Source organism: Mchenga conophoros, linkage group LG3 (assembly GCF_057382185.1).
Source record: "Mchenga conophoros isolate Kocher_MC1m ecotype Shallow Benthic linkage group LG3, M_conophoros_male_GT1.1, whole genome shotgun sequence".
NCBI lineage: Eukaryota > Metazoa > Chordata > Actinopteri > Cichliformes > Cichlidae > Mchenga > Mchenga conophoros.
In genome coordinates, this window is record NC_140528.1 from 58,799,203 (window position 1) to 58,815,429 (window position 16,227).

Here is a 16,227-nt window from a genome sequence, read left to right on the forward strand (position 1 = left end):
TCTGGGCTTCCTGTTTTCTTCTCCGGGAATATCAAACGTGTTTTTTGTGTGCGTGTTGCATCTTTTATTGGAATCTGTCCCTTCTTCTTTCCCGATCCCTCTTCTCCCTGCCGGGATATCTCGCCTTCTCTGCTGTTATGCAAGCAGGGAGTGGTTTAATAATTCAGCACCATCTTTTCTTTTTTATTCCCAGGCTTTCCTTCTACACTACAGTGACCTGCAATGTTGACTCATACGCACTCATAATCCCCACACACACTCGAAAATGACACCCACACACCGATAATGTCACACAACCTACAAAGCAATGACGTTACTCCACTCCAGAATTTTCTTTTCCCCTTTTTTATTCTTTTTATTTTATTTGGCAAATTATTCTCCACTTTTTCTTCTTTCAATTTTTGCAGTCTTTTTTTTTTTCATTGTTTCTCTTTTCATTTATTTACAATAGTAAAAATAAATCTTTCTCTTCAAGGTTTTACATTCGACATTTACAAGTGCAATGTGTAACATGTCCATCTTATAAAGTGCATTTGTACTTTTTAATCATGAGCCGACCGTGTTGCCGCACAAACCCGAGAGGAGCAAAAATCAAAGGAAACACAGTAAGAAATCATAGAAATCCAGGAAGAATGATTCAAGAACATCATATTAGCTCTCTGACATCACAGTATTGTTACCCAATAACACGCTCGGTGCTGCTTCTCATCGGGACCGACAGCATCGATGCGTAAAACTACGCCTTTTTCTGTCCGTGAAGGCCATACTCGGTCCGATAGAAAATTAGCTCTATAATGGTTTTTTTGAAATCAATTGACAATCTCTGCCAGGTTGTAGGTTACAGAGGAGACACATTATAAGCCTGACTGACAGTTGAGCTGGTCCTGCTTATTTGCTGTAGGCACTCGCCCCAAACCCTGCTTTTTTTCAAAAAAACACAAATAAACAGAACCTTCATGTAAATGCTTGTGCTCACAAGAAAATAAAAGAGGCTTTAAAGGATGGATAAGGAGACTGTATATAAAAATAGACACACGAGAACGAAGAAAACAAAGACCGGCAATGTTTTTCTGCCTACCGCAGCAAGGTGAAGGTTTGCCTCTGCCCCCTGGTTCATTTCGACTTATTTACTCCCACCCCTCCTTTTTCTTTTCTACTCCTCTTTTTCTTTTTAATCTGCTTTCGGTGGGGACTATTTTTAGACGGCGCCTGACCGACTAGCTTCCTGCAGGCCACGGATAGCAAAATGTTAGACAAGAGAAAGAGACAGAGGGAGGTGGGAGGAAGGAGTTGAGGATGGCAAAGACGGGCTGAATGGAAAGAAGAGGAGGGGGAGTAAAAAAGATTGATAGAAAGAAATGAGGGGAAAAGGGTGTTTTCTAAAGGGGGGGTGAGTGGCAGGTGAGTGAAAGCGATGGGGAGGAGGAAAAAGTGAAGTTTTTTCAAACAGAGGAGGGGGTGTCTTTGAAACGACCTGCTCCCTTAGACACGACTCAGACAATATGACGTCACCGGAGCCCTGACTCTGTGACGTAAAACTGCTGCTCACGAACTCTCCGTCTCCCTGTCGATCAGTGCGATTGTCCCCCCCCCCCCTTTCTTTTTTAACAGATAAAACCCTTCACTTTACTGCAATCTGTATCGAGGCTTGTGTTTATCTGCAGTTAGAGCAAAAAATAAGTATATATAGGTCAGAAAGATTTACTGGTTCTAACGACTTTGCGTCTTTGCCCTCCGATTAACTTAAGATATATACAAACCAAAAAATAAGACACTAGAAAGTCAAAAATTATGGCACTTTTTTTAAGCATATCCGACACACAACTTTCCCCCCCAAAGAAACTTTTGACGTTTGTTTATAGGAAGAACACAGAAGAATAGGAAGAAACACACGCTCACAACAGACTCACAGCAGCGACCATGTCTTGTAACTCATGCCCTGATGAACATTACAAAAATATACATTTCTGTACAGCATTGCATAAGAAAAATAACACACGCACGCACACATGCGCTCTACACGCTCACTTGTACGGTATTTCTTTTCTTTTTAAAAACTGAATTATAAGTCCTGTATAGCGGCTGACAAAAACCATTCTGCGTGTTTGTGTTTACAGTTAGAGTTGCTATGGTTCATTACAATTGGCTATGATCCCGGGCACACGCGTTAAACCCACACACACACACACACACACATACACAAACACACAGTGAGTGGTCGCTCCACTCCTGTCCCAGGAATGGTAGACTGAGTAGTGGCATATTCACAGATGAGTCTTATTAATTGTTAAAACAACCGCTTGATGGACATGCCAGATGGGACAGTTTATAAAATACATCTGGAATTCACAGCGACTGATTAGTTGCCGCTGTGTTTGGATTTCAGCAGGCTTGTTATATTTATATATAGCAATTAAATATATATTTATATTTAAGATTTTATGCAGAGTTGGATCAAATGAACATTGTGAGTTTTGCTTTAGTTTTTTGGACACCCAAAAACTGCCTAAATAGTACTGTGAAAGTGCAAAACTGAAATCCTTAAATTTCAATCACAGCTTTTCAATTGGAGACTTAAGGTCACCAAATATTTAAACACACTGAGAATTATGTTATTTTAAAAAAGAGAGAGAGATTATATCTTTATGCTTTTGTCACACAAAAAAGTAAAATTTATGTGGTTTTATTTCATAAAATATGTGATTAATATGTAACTTACTGAGATGCCGACATGCTAGCGCTAGCTGGCAACCTGCTAATGCCAATTAGTCACAATATTTCTCTAAGCATCTGTTTTCTTCATCTTTAATGGGCTGTTTACACCATGAGTTTTTTGTTGTTTAAACTGTATATAATTCAATAGAATAAAAGGAGTTTGTGAAGGCAAAGAAGTAGTTGAAGGTAGCTAGCCTATTAATAGCTAGCAAGCTAGTTAGCAAGGTAGCTAACAGGATGCTAGATTCATGGATATTAGTACAGTACTTTTAAACCAAGATGGCTACAACACGAGGCTTTAAAACAGGACTTTTTTTTAAAGAACTCCTGCCAGGGTGAAGACTTTCAGAAACTTTGTTTCTGCGGCTACATGTGGACAAGAAAAACTGAGCTTTTGTTTCAGAGCATCAAAGATATTTATCTTTATCTCTTTAGCCACTATCTCTTTTCTGGACTCTGTTTATAGTAACCATTGTCCTTAATGTAAATATGTAAGACAAACTGCGTGTGTTTCTGTTCTGTGTCCTGTGTACTGTTTGTTGTATATGTGTCTTTCTGGCTGCCGTTACAACCAAATTTCCCCTTGTGGGACAATTAAAGGATTATTCTATTCTATTCTCTATTTTATTGTTTGTGAGCTTCTGACTTGCCAACATTTCCATATGGTTAGGGTTATGGATATCCTTCATCATCTTGATGGAACTTGAGTACAGAGATATTTTTGGAAACAAACTTGAAAAAATCCCTGTTTTTAAAGATATCCATGTGCATGTGGACGTAGACTAAGTAATGCGGCGTTCGCTAATTTAAAAATTTCCATGGTATCATTGAAATCCACATTTAGATATGTTGCTGTTTGGATTTAGGAAACTGTAGGAATGTCATAGCTTATACTAAGTCTACTTTTGATTGTTTCCACATTATGGCTCATAGTCAGATTCCCTATGGAGAATATGAATAGGATTTTCACTTCCTGAAAGTCATTGCTGAGCTGTATTTGAGTCTTTGGGAAAATGGTCCTCGCCTCAGTTTCCCTATGATCTCTGCAAACACTCTTCTTATGAGTTTATGGTCTCAGTTCCTAGCTTCAGGTCATAGTGAATAAAACGTGAATGCCATTTTGTAAATTTTGGTCATTCTTATATAGTTAAAAAAGAGAGTCATCCAGGATATGTCCATTGGTTGAAATCCTCAACATGTGCCATCAGCCAATGAGCCAATCCTTTACTAGGTTTCTTTATAATGGCAAGAGTTCAAAACAGGGTTTCATAAACCAATAGGTGAGGTCACGTGGCTACATACATTCTTTACACTGTTTGTTTTCCTGTTTTCTTCCTCATAAATAAGTGCTGAACAGATTAGAATGGTAAATGCTGGTGTTCCCATGCCATATCTGGAGTCAAGACAATTTCAAATGTTGACATTTTTAGGTGGCCTTACAGAATCTAAAACAAGCCTCAAAATTTATTTCCCTTCAATCCAGTTCTGCTTCATGATTCTCTAATAGGTTTGATTAGCCTTTAAGAGGAAAGAAGATGAGTTTAAAAGCCACATCCCTGCTAGTGCAGGTCTTCTTTTACTATTACAATTAAAGGGCCAAACTGTACCACTGGCAACACTGGCCATCTGTTAGAAACCGTACCGGATGTGACATTATCCTCACCTCATTTGTGACTGCTCTGCATGTCCCATCTAGCATATCCAAACACAGGTGACCAGGCAAGTCTCGCATATCATTGTGCATACAAGAGAACTGTGTGCCAAAAGGATCCGCATCAGTTTCCTGTGTGAAATAGATTCATTCAACTCTTGTGCGTGGATATGTTTCACCCTCCCTCGCGCACTGCTGCGGTTCACCGAGTGCCAAATTTCATCCACATCATGCTTCCAGCCTCAGAGTAATTGAAAATATTTCACTTAATAATTGATGCAGGTGGTTTACCATTAGGCAGTTCCATCAATGCAGTGATTGAGCAAAAGAGAGAGGAAGGGAAGAGGTCGCACCGGCAACTTGTTCAACTGGTGGTTTTATAATTAAATTATCAAATTAGTAAAATGGCTGCAGATGCGTTTTATTTTGGAGGTTTCTGTCTGCAGTAGATGAGCTAAGAAAAGAAGTTGAGCATTTATTTACTCATTAGGTTTTCCATGCTTTTTAGAAAACCCCGACCAGGCAGCCAGGATCATATTTCTTTCCAATAAAACCCAATGTGCCATTTGTTGCCTTGAAACATTTACTTTGAGTTATTCTGCAAATCTTCCAAAGCCAACCGCTTCTCTTTCTCTCTCCATTTCTCGCTTGTGGCTTTTTGTACACAGCAAAACACAGTTGGACATTATTGCGAAGGAGTTTTTGTTGTTCCAATAAGGCCAAAACCAAACAAATAGAAATCAAAAGAAGACACAAGAGAGTCTGCCGTTTCCAAAGGAAATCATTGACAGAAACTCGTGTGGCTGTTGTTCTGCTAACAACTGCTGCAAAAACAACTGATTGTTGCTTCCTGCCAAGAAAAGTAGAAAATACTTCTACTCTAAGCTTTAATTTACATCATAGAAAAAGAAAATACCTGCTTCTCCTGTGCGCCATTTTCAGAGTTTCATTGAGTACATGTGTGTTTTTTGCTTTCACGCCATAATGTTGCGATTTATTTGGTAGAAAGCGTTGAATTTGGAAGTGACTCCCTGTAGTTACACAGTTTTTTTCCTGTGCTGAGTCTTACTGTTGCAGTTCGAAACTACAGCCCAGTTTCCATAAACTATTTTCCCAAAGCCAGCACACCTCCCACACATGTATATGAGCAGCATGCCAGCAGCTTAGTCATTGAAACTCTCTCCGAGGTTGCTCTGAGGAACACGAAAGTGAAAAGTATCTCCGCAGATCATTTAAATACAGATTGAGGTTGGCAATAAATCCCTTCTCCAACTCATCCTCACAGCATTCTCTGTACATTAGGCCAGCTCCCTGTACCATTACTGCTCAGATATTATTATCATTAGCTGGATTTACGGTGCATGATGCCCTTTCAGTGGGGAAATAACTTCATCCTGATTGGGTGCATGGTGGACGTGACCTGAGGTTGCGTTAAAGCGCGTCTCGCCTGGTGTTTCTATTTCACGCCACGTCACCTCACCTCTCTTGCTTCTCATTAACCTGCCGAGCCTTCAGAGGTGGCTCGCGGCGGAGCTGCACTGCTTCTTCAAGGCGGGGTGAGACTGTGTGCATGTCTGCAGAAGGTACCCAGCTACTGCTGACAGGCTGCACATAGGGAAATTAAAATGGAAGCCAGAGAATTTTTCGCCATATGGTGCTTTGTTTCCTTCTTAATATATAGACTTTTGCCATTTCTCCTGAATCTATGACATACATCTATGAGTGTTTAAGCGTAAGCATTACAAATATTTAGCAATAATACAAAACACATCCATTCTTCATTTATTTTCAGAGGTGCAAGAATCGCAAGTATGACTTAAAGTGTAGCGTAGCCGACCAAAGCTGCCCCCGATGAAAAACGACCTTTTCGATATGGATTGTGCTCAGCTCGGCTAATGTAAAATCAATGGGGCTGTGGAGCCAGAGTGCCGTCTAACTTTAGAGCCGCATGGCCAAAACAGCTTTATGGAGATTGCAGAAAAACACAGGTCCTGTTCGCCTCAGAAAAATATCAGCTGCTCTCACCTTTCCCGGTGACGACGGGAATTTCTGCTGATCGCAAACACGGGGACAGAGAGGACGGGGTCATTGTTTTGATTGACTGACTCCTGGAAATATTTTAAGATTGATATCGAGGCCGATATTTAAATACATTCATGATTGTGCATTATAGACAGAGTTTCCATCAGAGAAGTAATTTAGCCATGTTTCTGGATCTTTAATCCAGTTTTAAAGTTTTTTGATAGTTTTTTATGTGTCGAAACATCAAACAACAAGAGTATGCTAAAAAGACACTTTGGCTAAAATAACGATTGTAGCTTTTATCTAAAAAATAATTAAAAACTGGCCTGGCAGGGGTCAAATTAGGCTTATAATATGCTGGTCTTAAACAGTGCTGAGCTTTTACCATAGCTGTGTCTCAGATACTTCCATACTTTGTATTTCAAGCATAAAAGTAAACGATTCGCTTGACGCACATCGCTTTGAAGCTGACAGCTTGTAGGTGTTCCAGGCTGCGGTTGCCTAGGTAACCCTCTAACTCATTTACTAACAGGTCATATGTGTCCTGTGTTCTTATTAGTTCACATTGGTAGTCCCTTCTGGGCTTTAAAAAAAGATTATCTCAGATCTCATCCACTTTACGTTGCTTGCAGCTGTTTCGCCCATAGTTGCTAAATTTTCTTCGCTTTAGGGTTAGATAGATCATCAGAAATTTCTTAAACAGCAGAAAGCTGATACATTGTAAGGAACTGTGTCAGGCCAATTCTGGCTTGCCAGCTAAATAGCTAGCAGCAAACATTTATTATGCACTTGCAGTACATGTCGTGTGGCGTTCTTTACCCTTCTTCTTCAAAATAGTCGCCATTTTTGCCGCGTAATAAAAGAACAGGACCCCTCAGAAAAAATCAATACATTAATACAACAATGACAGGCCAGCTAAAGAACGAGCAGCAAATCTTTAGTATGCTTTGATGTGGTGTAGTGTTATTTACACTTTCCACCCCAAATAATTGCTGCTTTTGCTACATGGTAGAAGAAATGGCCAAAACATTTCAGACAGCAATATGACAGAAAGGAAATACATTCCAAGCAACGATGCTAGCTCCCAATGCTAGCTAGCCAGCTAAATAGCATTCACGAGACCAACTTTGGTTTGCTTTACTTGTTCATGAAAGTTAAATCAGTTTCTTTATTGCAGAGGAATCTTGTCGTATGTGCGGTCAGCTGCTAAGGGAGTAGTAAATGTTCACAGATTGCAGCAGCTAGTGGGATAATCACTGTTATACACTGACAGTGATACTGATGCCAATATTTGGTCATTTAAAAATCTGAAATTCCGATATATATTTAAAAAAAAAAATTCTGTCAGACACATGAAATCTAAACAGACTTTTTAAACATTTGTTATATGTAGTTATTTATTTACCCGTTTACGCTCTGCCTGTCTCTGTCTGAATCAGTTGATTGTCGTATTTGTGGTGTTCCAAACACGTGTCGCCAACAGGTTACTTGCAGAGTGCCCTCTGGTGGACAAATCTTCAACACTTATAACAAGTTTGAAGTTGGAGTTTCTCCCATCAAATCTTTGTTAAATTTTAATTTATCCGCCGTTTTAAACAACAATACCAAAAAGCTGATTATATCATCCCACTGATAGATCAGTCAGGCTCCGATCAATGTCCAGTCATCATTTCTGGAAAGTATACAGCTTGCTGTGGTCAGTTTGAAACAACATTACCACGTTTAATTTTAAACACTATGCAAGTAAGGACATAGCGTAAATGCAAAGTGCATGGAAGTATCCAAACCGAGACATAAGGTTTGCAGATGTTAGCTATTGATACTAATCATAAATGTCTTTTGTGCTCTCTTGTGCCACAGTGATTAACTAGCACTATTAATGTTGTTCTGCATGTCTTTTTGAAACTGAAGCAATCACATAACAGAAGAGTTTTAGCAAACACAAATTTTTAAATACCTTTATCCATCCAGGGGTGGACAAAAGGGTGAAAGAAACTCCAATCATGCTGAAATGCTCCTTTAAGGCCCGTCTCACATTTCCCCATAAAGAGGGTGTAAAGAACAGCGTAGCCTACTTTCCGGCGCTCTCCCTCCCCGCAGCAGAGAGCATTCCCAGGGTAGCAGCGCTCTGCAGTGACGCTGTCCTTGGTGCTGAATTCAGCTCTCTCTGCTTCGCAGTCACGGCACAGCGGCAGGCTGAGAAACCCATTTTTCTCCGTTGCGGAGCAGATTTCATTTCAACGAACCAAGGACAACACATGCCAGTCTAAATATGGAAATCCCTCTCTAGATTCTTCAAACTAGCCGGGCTTGTTTATGCATTCAGAGACTGGTACATTAGATTTCATTTCGGATTTGAATGTTTGAGGAGGGATGTTGTGTGATTAGCTTTTTTTCACTCTTTCCTGAAACTTGCATCGAAATGGGAAAAACAAATAATAAAGGCTGTGCTTCTGGCATTGGGAAAAGGCTTAATGGGCAAGACTCAGCTACTTAATCTGCATCAGCTGAAGGAAACATTGCTCAAAATGTTTCCAGGGAGGAAATATTCTCGTTTTTTTACCAGGAGAAAGTAGCTCATTGTGAATTTTCAAGGTCGTTCCTTGTGTATATTTAGCTCATTGTATTTTTATCCACACGCCACTTAATTTCAAACACATCAGTTAAAACACAAACAAGTATTTTAAGACTGTTTCACTCCTTCTGATTGCATAACCATGCAGTGCTGCCCAGCCTCAGGACATGCAGAGATTTAGCAACTTTCTTACTAAATCTCAGCTTCACATATATGCTACTCTTGAGAAGCAGGACTCACTTTTCGTGCCCTAACAGAGGCCAGTGGAAAAGTCACCTGACACTTCCCCCACAGCCTGCCTCAGCTCCCACAGCCATGATGAGGATACCTTAAACAGGTGTTTGCAGTTGGTTTCCACACCATCTCCATCCATGATTTTGGTTTTCTCAAGGCTACAAACTTTCATATCGTTTTTCTTTTTCTTGTTTTTTTTGACTATGCATCGTCCTCTTCTCCATCAGCCGCCAGTGCCACATCTACAGCGGCCAGCTGAGTGTTCGCCATCAGCCTGCCCCGATATGAGAAGCAGAGGAAATCTCTTTCCTCTTTCCTCCTAGCCACCTCCTGTCCCTCCAACCCTGACTCGACCTCAAGCATCACACTAAGGAGACTCCAACCTTCCCTGCTACACATCACTGGAGGTCCTGGGTCTTAAGGAGAGGTTGGAGGGGACGCACCCACAGCAGGCCATCCATAGCGACTTCTGGATGTCTGGGTTTCGGAACGCATAGATGATGGGGTTGATTACAGAGCAGCAGGTGGCTGGGAGGACCGTGGCGTAGGTGTATATTACGGGGTAGCTGGAGTCAGCCACAATGGAGTACATGGCGAACGGCAGCCAGCATGCCCCGAAGGCACACAGGATGGCCGACAGTGTGGAGACACCTTTGGTGGTGGAGATGGCCAAAAACTGGTGCTGCACCGCGATCTGCTGCGCATGGCGGAAGGCGATTTTGCAGATTTGAAGGTAGAGCTGCATCATGAGGGCAAAGACCAATAAGAAAGTGACGGCGAGAGCCACGGCGTTGTTTTTAGTGACCGGTCGGCAGATGCTGCACGTACTCTCGTCTCTCAGACAGTTCCAGCCCAGTGCCGGCAACAGGCCGAGCGTGAGGCACGACACCCAGATAAAGACCACCATGACGTAGGTGAAGGTGACCGTCCGTTCAGTGTGGTAGGTCAAGGCGTTGTAGAGCGAGAGGTACCGGTCGACCGTGATGGCGAGGATGTTGAAGACAGACGCTGAGAAGGCCGAGATCAGCAGTCCAACGGACAGCAATGTCACGAACTCCACCGAGCTGTCGATCAGATAGGTGAAGACAAAGTTCAAGATGAGGCCCAGGCCGGCCAGGAGATCCGCCACCGCCAGCGATCCAATCAAGATGAACATGGGAGCGCGGAGCGTCGGCGTGTAGAACAGCACAGCGATCACCAGGGCGTTCTCGCAGGAAATGAGAGTCCCCGTCACGCAAAGCGCAATGTCCCATGGGCTGACTTCCTGAAGAGCGACGGCGGTGGTCGCTGGCTGGAGGTCAGGGGTCACAGTTTGCACTACAGGTTCTGACGAAGAGTTGGCGGGGTCCTCAACCAGGCTCCACGAGGTGGAGGAGTCGAAGGGGTCGAGGGGAGAGGAGGAGTTGAGGCTGCTACCGCCACCGCTACTCATGGCTGCCGCCGCGGCCAGGGAGAGAATCATAGCTGGAGAGAGGGAGGAAGGAGGGAAGAAAGGAAGAGGTGAGTCAGGAAAGAGGTGGAGCAGAGGTGCAGACGTTTGTGTGCAGGAATGTGACATAGCAGAAAGATGGAAGCAGAGAGATGAGTTAAAAACACGATGGAAGAAGTTTTCAGAAGTGGAAGTGAGGACGAGAGGAAAGCAAAAAGAGTGGAAGAGGACGTGAGACGGGGAGAGGAGGGCAAAACAAACGAGAAAAGCAGGGAGGAGGAAGAGGAGGCGGAGGAGGAGCAGGGATGTGTGCTCAGCCATCCCGTTTCACAAAAGAGACCAAATAAGAAAATCACTTTTTTTTCATCCATTCAGAAACTCGTGAAAACGACCGAGCACTTTTACCCTCCAGCATGCACGTCATCAGCAGCTCGTGCACCACGCTGACAGGTAATTATCAGCAGGTGCGAACACACACACACATACACACACAAGGACAAGTCTTCCATAACTGGCAGTACTCTTCCTGCCATTTTGGCTTCAAGCAAAACAACACATACACCAAATAAACAATACTGTCAACAACAACAGTAATAACAATAACGAGAGTCTGGCTCGCTCCTACCTGACAGAGTCCGGACAACCAAAATCATCACCGACTCTGTCTATTTTTAGAGCGTCTCTAAAAATGGTGCATGACGTCCTGGGGCACGGCTGCCGTCCTATTCACCGGTGGCGTGTGTGAGCGCGAGCCCAGACACGGGCACGTGCGCCCACAGTTTTCATTTAGAAGCTGCTTAATTCGGATTCTGATCCACATATTTGCGGCTGCTGACGCTAATTTTAGCCCAGCAGCAGAGCAGCCAGCGCGCGCGCACACGCACGCACAGCGACACACACACACACTCGCAGCCGCGTGCGCCAAAGAGAGATGTGGAGCTCCATTCATAAAAAAAAAAATCTCTCCCCCCTCCTCTCGCACCTCCCACCTCAACGCCCCCACTCACCCCTCCTCCCCCTCCTCTATTCTTCAGTCCTCTTCAGTCCTCCTCTCGCACGCCCACACGCACGCGCACACACCGTCAATGACTGGAAACGTCCAGGGAAGGTCACCACCGTCCCCACCACCACCACCACCTACACCAGCATCAAAAGCCCCGCAGCTGAGAGGGGGAGGAGGAGGGGGGTCTCACATCCCTGCGGTAACGGGGAGCTCGTGCGCCCCAGAGCCCAGCACACAGCACTCACGAGCCTTTTTTTTGTTTGTTTTGTTTTTTGTTTTTACGCCCCTGCCGAGCCTCCAGCACTGAGGGCAGGCTGTGTGCAGCAAAGACAGAACAAAAGCTTAAATACCTTCATCGGTTTCATTCAGCTGCAGCAGTGCAGTCCCTGAGCCAGCGCGCGAGAGCGAGAGAGCAGGATGGAGAGAGAAAGTGGGATGGATGAAGACCACGCCACACACACACAAACACACACACATTTACCCGCTCCGTGTCTTCTTCTTCTGCTTCTGCTTCTCGTATCTCTCTCCGTCCTCCTTTATTCTCCACTTCCCGTGAACGTGTTTTCAGTATTTTCTTCTTTCGGGGTTTCCCCCTGTCTCTCGCGCGCGCTTCTCCCCCAGTCAGCGGCGCGCGCTATATTCCTCCGTTGGCATGGTTATTAGCCTTCTGTCGGCTGCTCCGTCCTCGCGCTGCACATCCTCGGCCCCTCATTGGACGCGCTTGTCATTCTCCTCGTCTGACGTCAGAAGTCTCCGCTCCTCCAGTCACCGTCATCATGGTCTGTGTGTGAATCACGGAGAGAGGGAGAGTGGATTAACACATCGTCACCTTCACTGAGTTTATGTGTTTGTATGTAGGTCAGGTTTCAGAGCTCCTTATCGCCATTACTCTATCTTTATTAATATTGTTGTTGTTAAACAGCGGGGTGAGCGTGTAACTACCTGTGCCTCAGAGTTGGTGTTATCTGTCCTGGACTTGGAGGGGTGACTGAGCAACACTGTGCATCACACAGTGACTGATAACCCGCTCAAAAGGACAGTGGGAGACTTTGCTGCCTCCCACTTTAGGTTCTGCGTCACCAGGTGTGCTGATAGAAATAAACAAACAGCTACAATATGAAAATTAATTGCTGAAAGTGCATCTGCAAAAAGTACCTGTCTGTGTGTATGTGTGGTCTGCAGCATAACCAGTCAAACTGGCTGTTTGTGCTGTGCAATACCAAGTAACTAGTATTACTGATACCAATACCGATACTGATACGTTCAACTTACAAAGGTAGCTTGTGTAGTGTTGATCCGTGTGTCAAGATTTATGAGTGTTACTTTCCGCAGTAATTCGTTTATTAGCACTTAGTAATCTACAATAAAGCATATAGTTTTAAACAGGGTTTTTAGCCCAGCAGTCTACATATTGAACCTTCAGGATTAAATGAAATATCAATCCTATCGCGCTAGCATCGATCCATACTATTGATATCTGGATCGATCCACCCACCTCTAAGTAGCAATGGGTACGTGTGTTTTTGCATTTTGTATTCTTTTCTTATGATGATGATTATGAATCTATGTTTCAGTTATTCTTGTTTAGGGATTAGTTCGTAGGTTTTGTGTTCTCATGTTTATTTCAGGTTTAGTTCAGTGTCTAGTCTGTCTCAGTGTCGTGTCTGCGTCTTTGTGCAGTGTTTTCTTGTTTCCTGTTTTATTGTGAAGGTCTGCGTCTCATGTGAGTGTGTTCAGTTTACCTCCCTTGTCTCGTCTCGTTAATTACTCCCAGCTGTGTCCACCACCTGTGTGTAATTTCCTGTGTTTCTCTGTGTGTATTTAAGTCGTGTCTTCTGTCATTGTAGTTGCTGGTTCGTCTGTGTATCCACCATGTCTCACTCGTGTGTTTTCCCTGCTGTCAACTGTCGTCTGCCTCTGCTCGCTCTCATTCTTGTTCAGGTTCGTGTCCAGTAGTTAGTTTGTTCCCAGTATAGTTTAGTCCTTCCTCCGTTTGCCATTTGTCCATTTTTATTTTGTGTTTAATAAACCACCTTCACACCTTTACAAGTGCCTGCATTTGGATCCTCCTTTATTACTTCCACACGGCTCATCTCACTCGCCGTGACAGTACGGTCCAGCCAGATATGGATCCAGCGGCATTCAGCCCACCCAGGGAGCTTCAGGAGGTCGTTATCGACTGCTTCAAAATTAATCAACCTGTGGTTAGAGCATGAGGGAGAAGCGTTTCTTTACACTGTGGAAGCTAACCTACAACACCTTATTGCCGGTTATCCCTGGCTATTGGACTCAGAATTTCGTTCTCCACGAGCTTCACCTTCACCCCCCAGCCACTACCGCTCGCCCGCTCGCTTCAACGGAGGACATGCCATCCGAACCGCCGGACGAGGAATTACCCGGCCCGTCAGAGCCGTCTCCGAGAAAAAAGCAACGTTCGCGACGTCGTTCGCACAGCCGGATGTCGGGACATGTAAACAAACCGGCAGTGGTGAGTGAGAGGGACACTGTTTCTGCTTTGTCAGATACAAGGACTATTTATTCTGGGGCTATTTTTTTGTGTTTCCACCGAAGATAATAGTGGTTTTTCTGTTTCATCTATGGCTATTGCTTCAAAGACTGTCTTTCCTGAGCCCACGCTCTGTGTTAATGACTGTTTCCACTTTGTTGTTGCCAAGCATGGAGTTACTGAGCCTGGCATTATGAACTTAGAGAATGGAAATGTTTGGGACTCTTTTTCACCTGCACTGGTCCATTCAGGGGAAGCTGTAAACCTCACTGAAACAGTTTTTCCTGACCATGTTCTCCCATCCACACTTTCACCACAGTCTAACGTTGGGTCTGTAACACAGTTAGCAGTTCAGTCAGCAGCCCAGCTGCCCGCAGTTCGGTCAGCCACTCCACCACCTCTTACACCTCCGCTACCATCGCTACCTGTAGCTCAGTTGCCACTAGTTCAGCAGCCTACCCACTCATTCATTCAGTCACCATCCTCACCGTCTCATTACGAGCAGGGAACACACTTCACCACTGTACCTGGTGGATCTCTTAAGCTGGCCATCTCAGAGACAGTCACTTCCTCTAGGGCCTCCCCAGAGGCTGGGTGTCAGTCACCAGCCAAGTCTGGACCCCTAGAGGTCAAGACGCCAGCACCAGCAGCTCCACCGGAGAACTCACCAGAACAGTCTCGGCTCTCAGCACCCCCTGAGAGTTCAAGTGAGTTCACCCGTCCGCCTCCATCCTCTGCTGAGTGTATTAGGGAACACTTTCTGCCCTCCGAGGACTGCATCCCACTGTTGCTGCCTGAGTCAAGCCACTGTGCTGCTCAGAGGTCTCTGTACCTGCTGCTTTAGTGTCTGTCTCCACTGGAGGGCTCGAGGAGCTCGTCCAGTCTCAAGCCACGTCAGCTGGAGGGCCCGAGTCGCCCGTCCAGCATTATGCCTCGTCTGCTGGGGGGCCCGAGGAGCCCGCCTGCAGCATCGCCGCCTGCAGCATCGCCGCCTGCAGCATCGCCGCCTGCAGCATCGCCACTGCCGTCAGGTTCCGTGTATGGGGAAATGTACGCCGACCATCTGTTCAAAGGTCTGAAATACACTGGGATGTCATGCTTGGAGAAAACTCTCCTGAGTTTCTCTGATACACCGGCTACATAGGGGATGACAATGTTGTTGCGTCTGTCCTTCTTATCCTCCCTCGCTGGTGTCTGGTCTTCTTTTCTGTGCCTCTTTGCTGACTTTAAGAACGCCCATTTAGGATAGCCGCACGTTTTGAGTGCTTCCTTTACATGTGTGTGTTCCTTCTTTTTCCCTTCAGGCTTAGAGGGAACATGTTCTGCCCGGTGGTGTAGGGTCCTAATTACTCCAAGTTTGTGTTCCAAAGGGTGATGGGAGTCAAAGAGGAGGTACTGGTCCGTGTGTGTGGGCTTCCGGTAAACTTCGATGTTGAGTTTGCCGTTCTCTTCAATGTGCACAGCGCAGTCCAGGAAAGGCAAACAGTTGTTTTTTGTGTCTTCCCTGGTGAACTTGATGTTTTTATCCACAGCGTTGATGTGCGCAGTGAAGGATTCCACTTCTTGTGTCCTGATTTTGACCCAGGTGTCGTCCACATATCTGTACCAGTGGCTGGGTACTCTTCCTTTGAAAGAGCCAAGAGCCTTCCTTTCCACTTCCTCCATGTAAAGGTTGGCTACAATAGGTGACACGGAGGAGCCCATGGCACAGCCATGTTTTTGTCTGTAGAAGCCTTCGTTGTATTTGAAGTATGTAGTGGTGAGGCAGAGGTCTAACAGTGTGCAGATCTGATCGGGTGTGAAGTTGGTCCTGTCTTCCAAGGAGCTGTCTTCTTGTAGTCGTTTTCTGACCGTCTCCACGGCCTCCGTGGTGGGTATGCAAGTGAAAAGAGAGACTACATCAAAGGACACCATGGTTTCATCTGGATCCAGGGTAAGTTTCTGGACCTTGTCAGTGAAGTCGGTGGAGTTCTTGATGTGGTGTGGGGTGTTCCCCACGAGAGGAGCAAGGATGGTAGCAAGGTGTTTTGCAATGTTATAAGTATCTTAAGGATAAAGGACACTCTTTCGAGGATGCCAATGTTCACATTTT

The 16,227-nt window shown here is 44.7% G+C and overlaps 1 protein-coding gene across 4 annotated transcripts; it reads right to left on the bottom strand.

Moving 5' to 3' along the window:
• Nucleotides 1-329: 329 nt before the first annotated feature.
• gpr185b (G protein-coupled receptor 185 b) lies at nt 330-12,344 on the bottom strand. 4 transcript variants are annotated; one of them, XM_085264605.1, is made up of 2 exons: nt 12,111-12,344; nt 330-10,661 (listed from the first exon to the last, which is right to left on the bottom strand). In XM_085264605.1, the coding sequence occupies exon 2, from the start codon at nt 10,657-10,659 to the stop codon at nt 9,589-9,591; it is 1,071 nt and encodes a 356-aa protein (XP_085120731.1). In that variant the 5' UTR covers nt 10,660-10,661; nt 12,111-12,344; the 3' UTR covers nt 330-9,588. The 4 variants fall into 4 exon arrangements, with proteins under 4 accessions (XP_085120731.1, XP_085120739.1, XP_085120748.1 ...); XM_085264613.1 differs by lacking the exon at nt 12,111-12,344 and adding an exon at nt 11,634-12,084; XM_085264622.1 differs by lacking the exon at nt 12,111-12,344 and adding an exon at nt 11,980-12,035.
• Between the last annotated feature and the right edge of the window lie 3,883 nt (nt 12,345-16,227).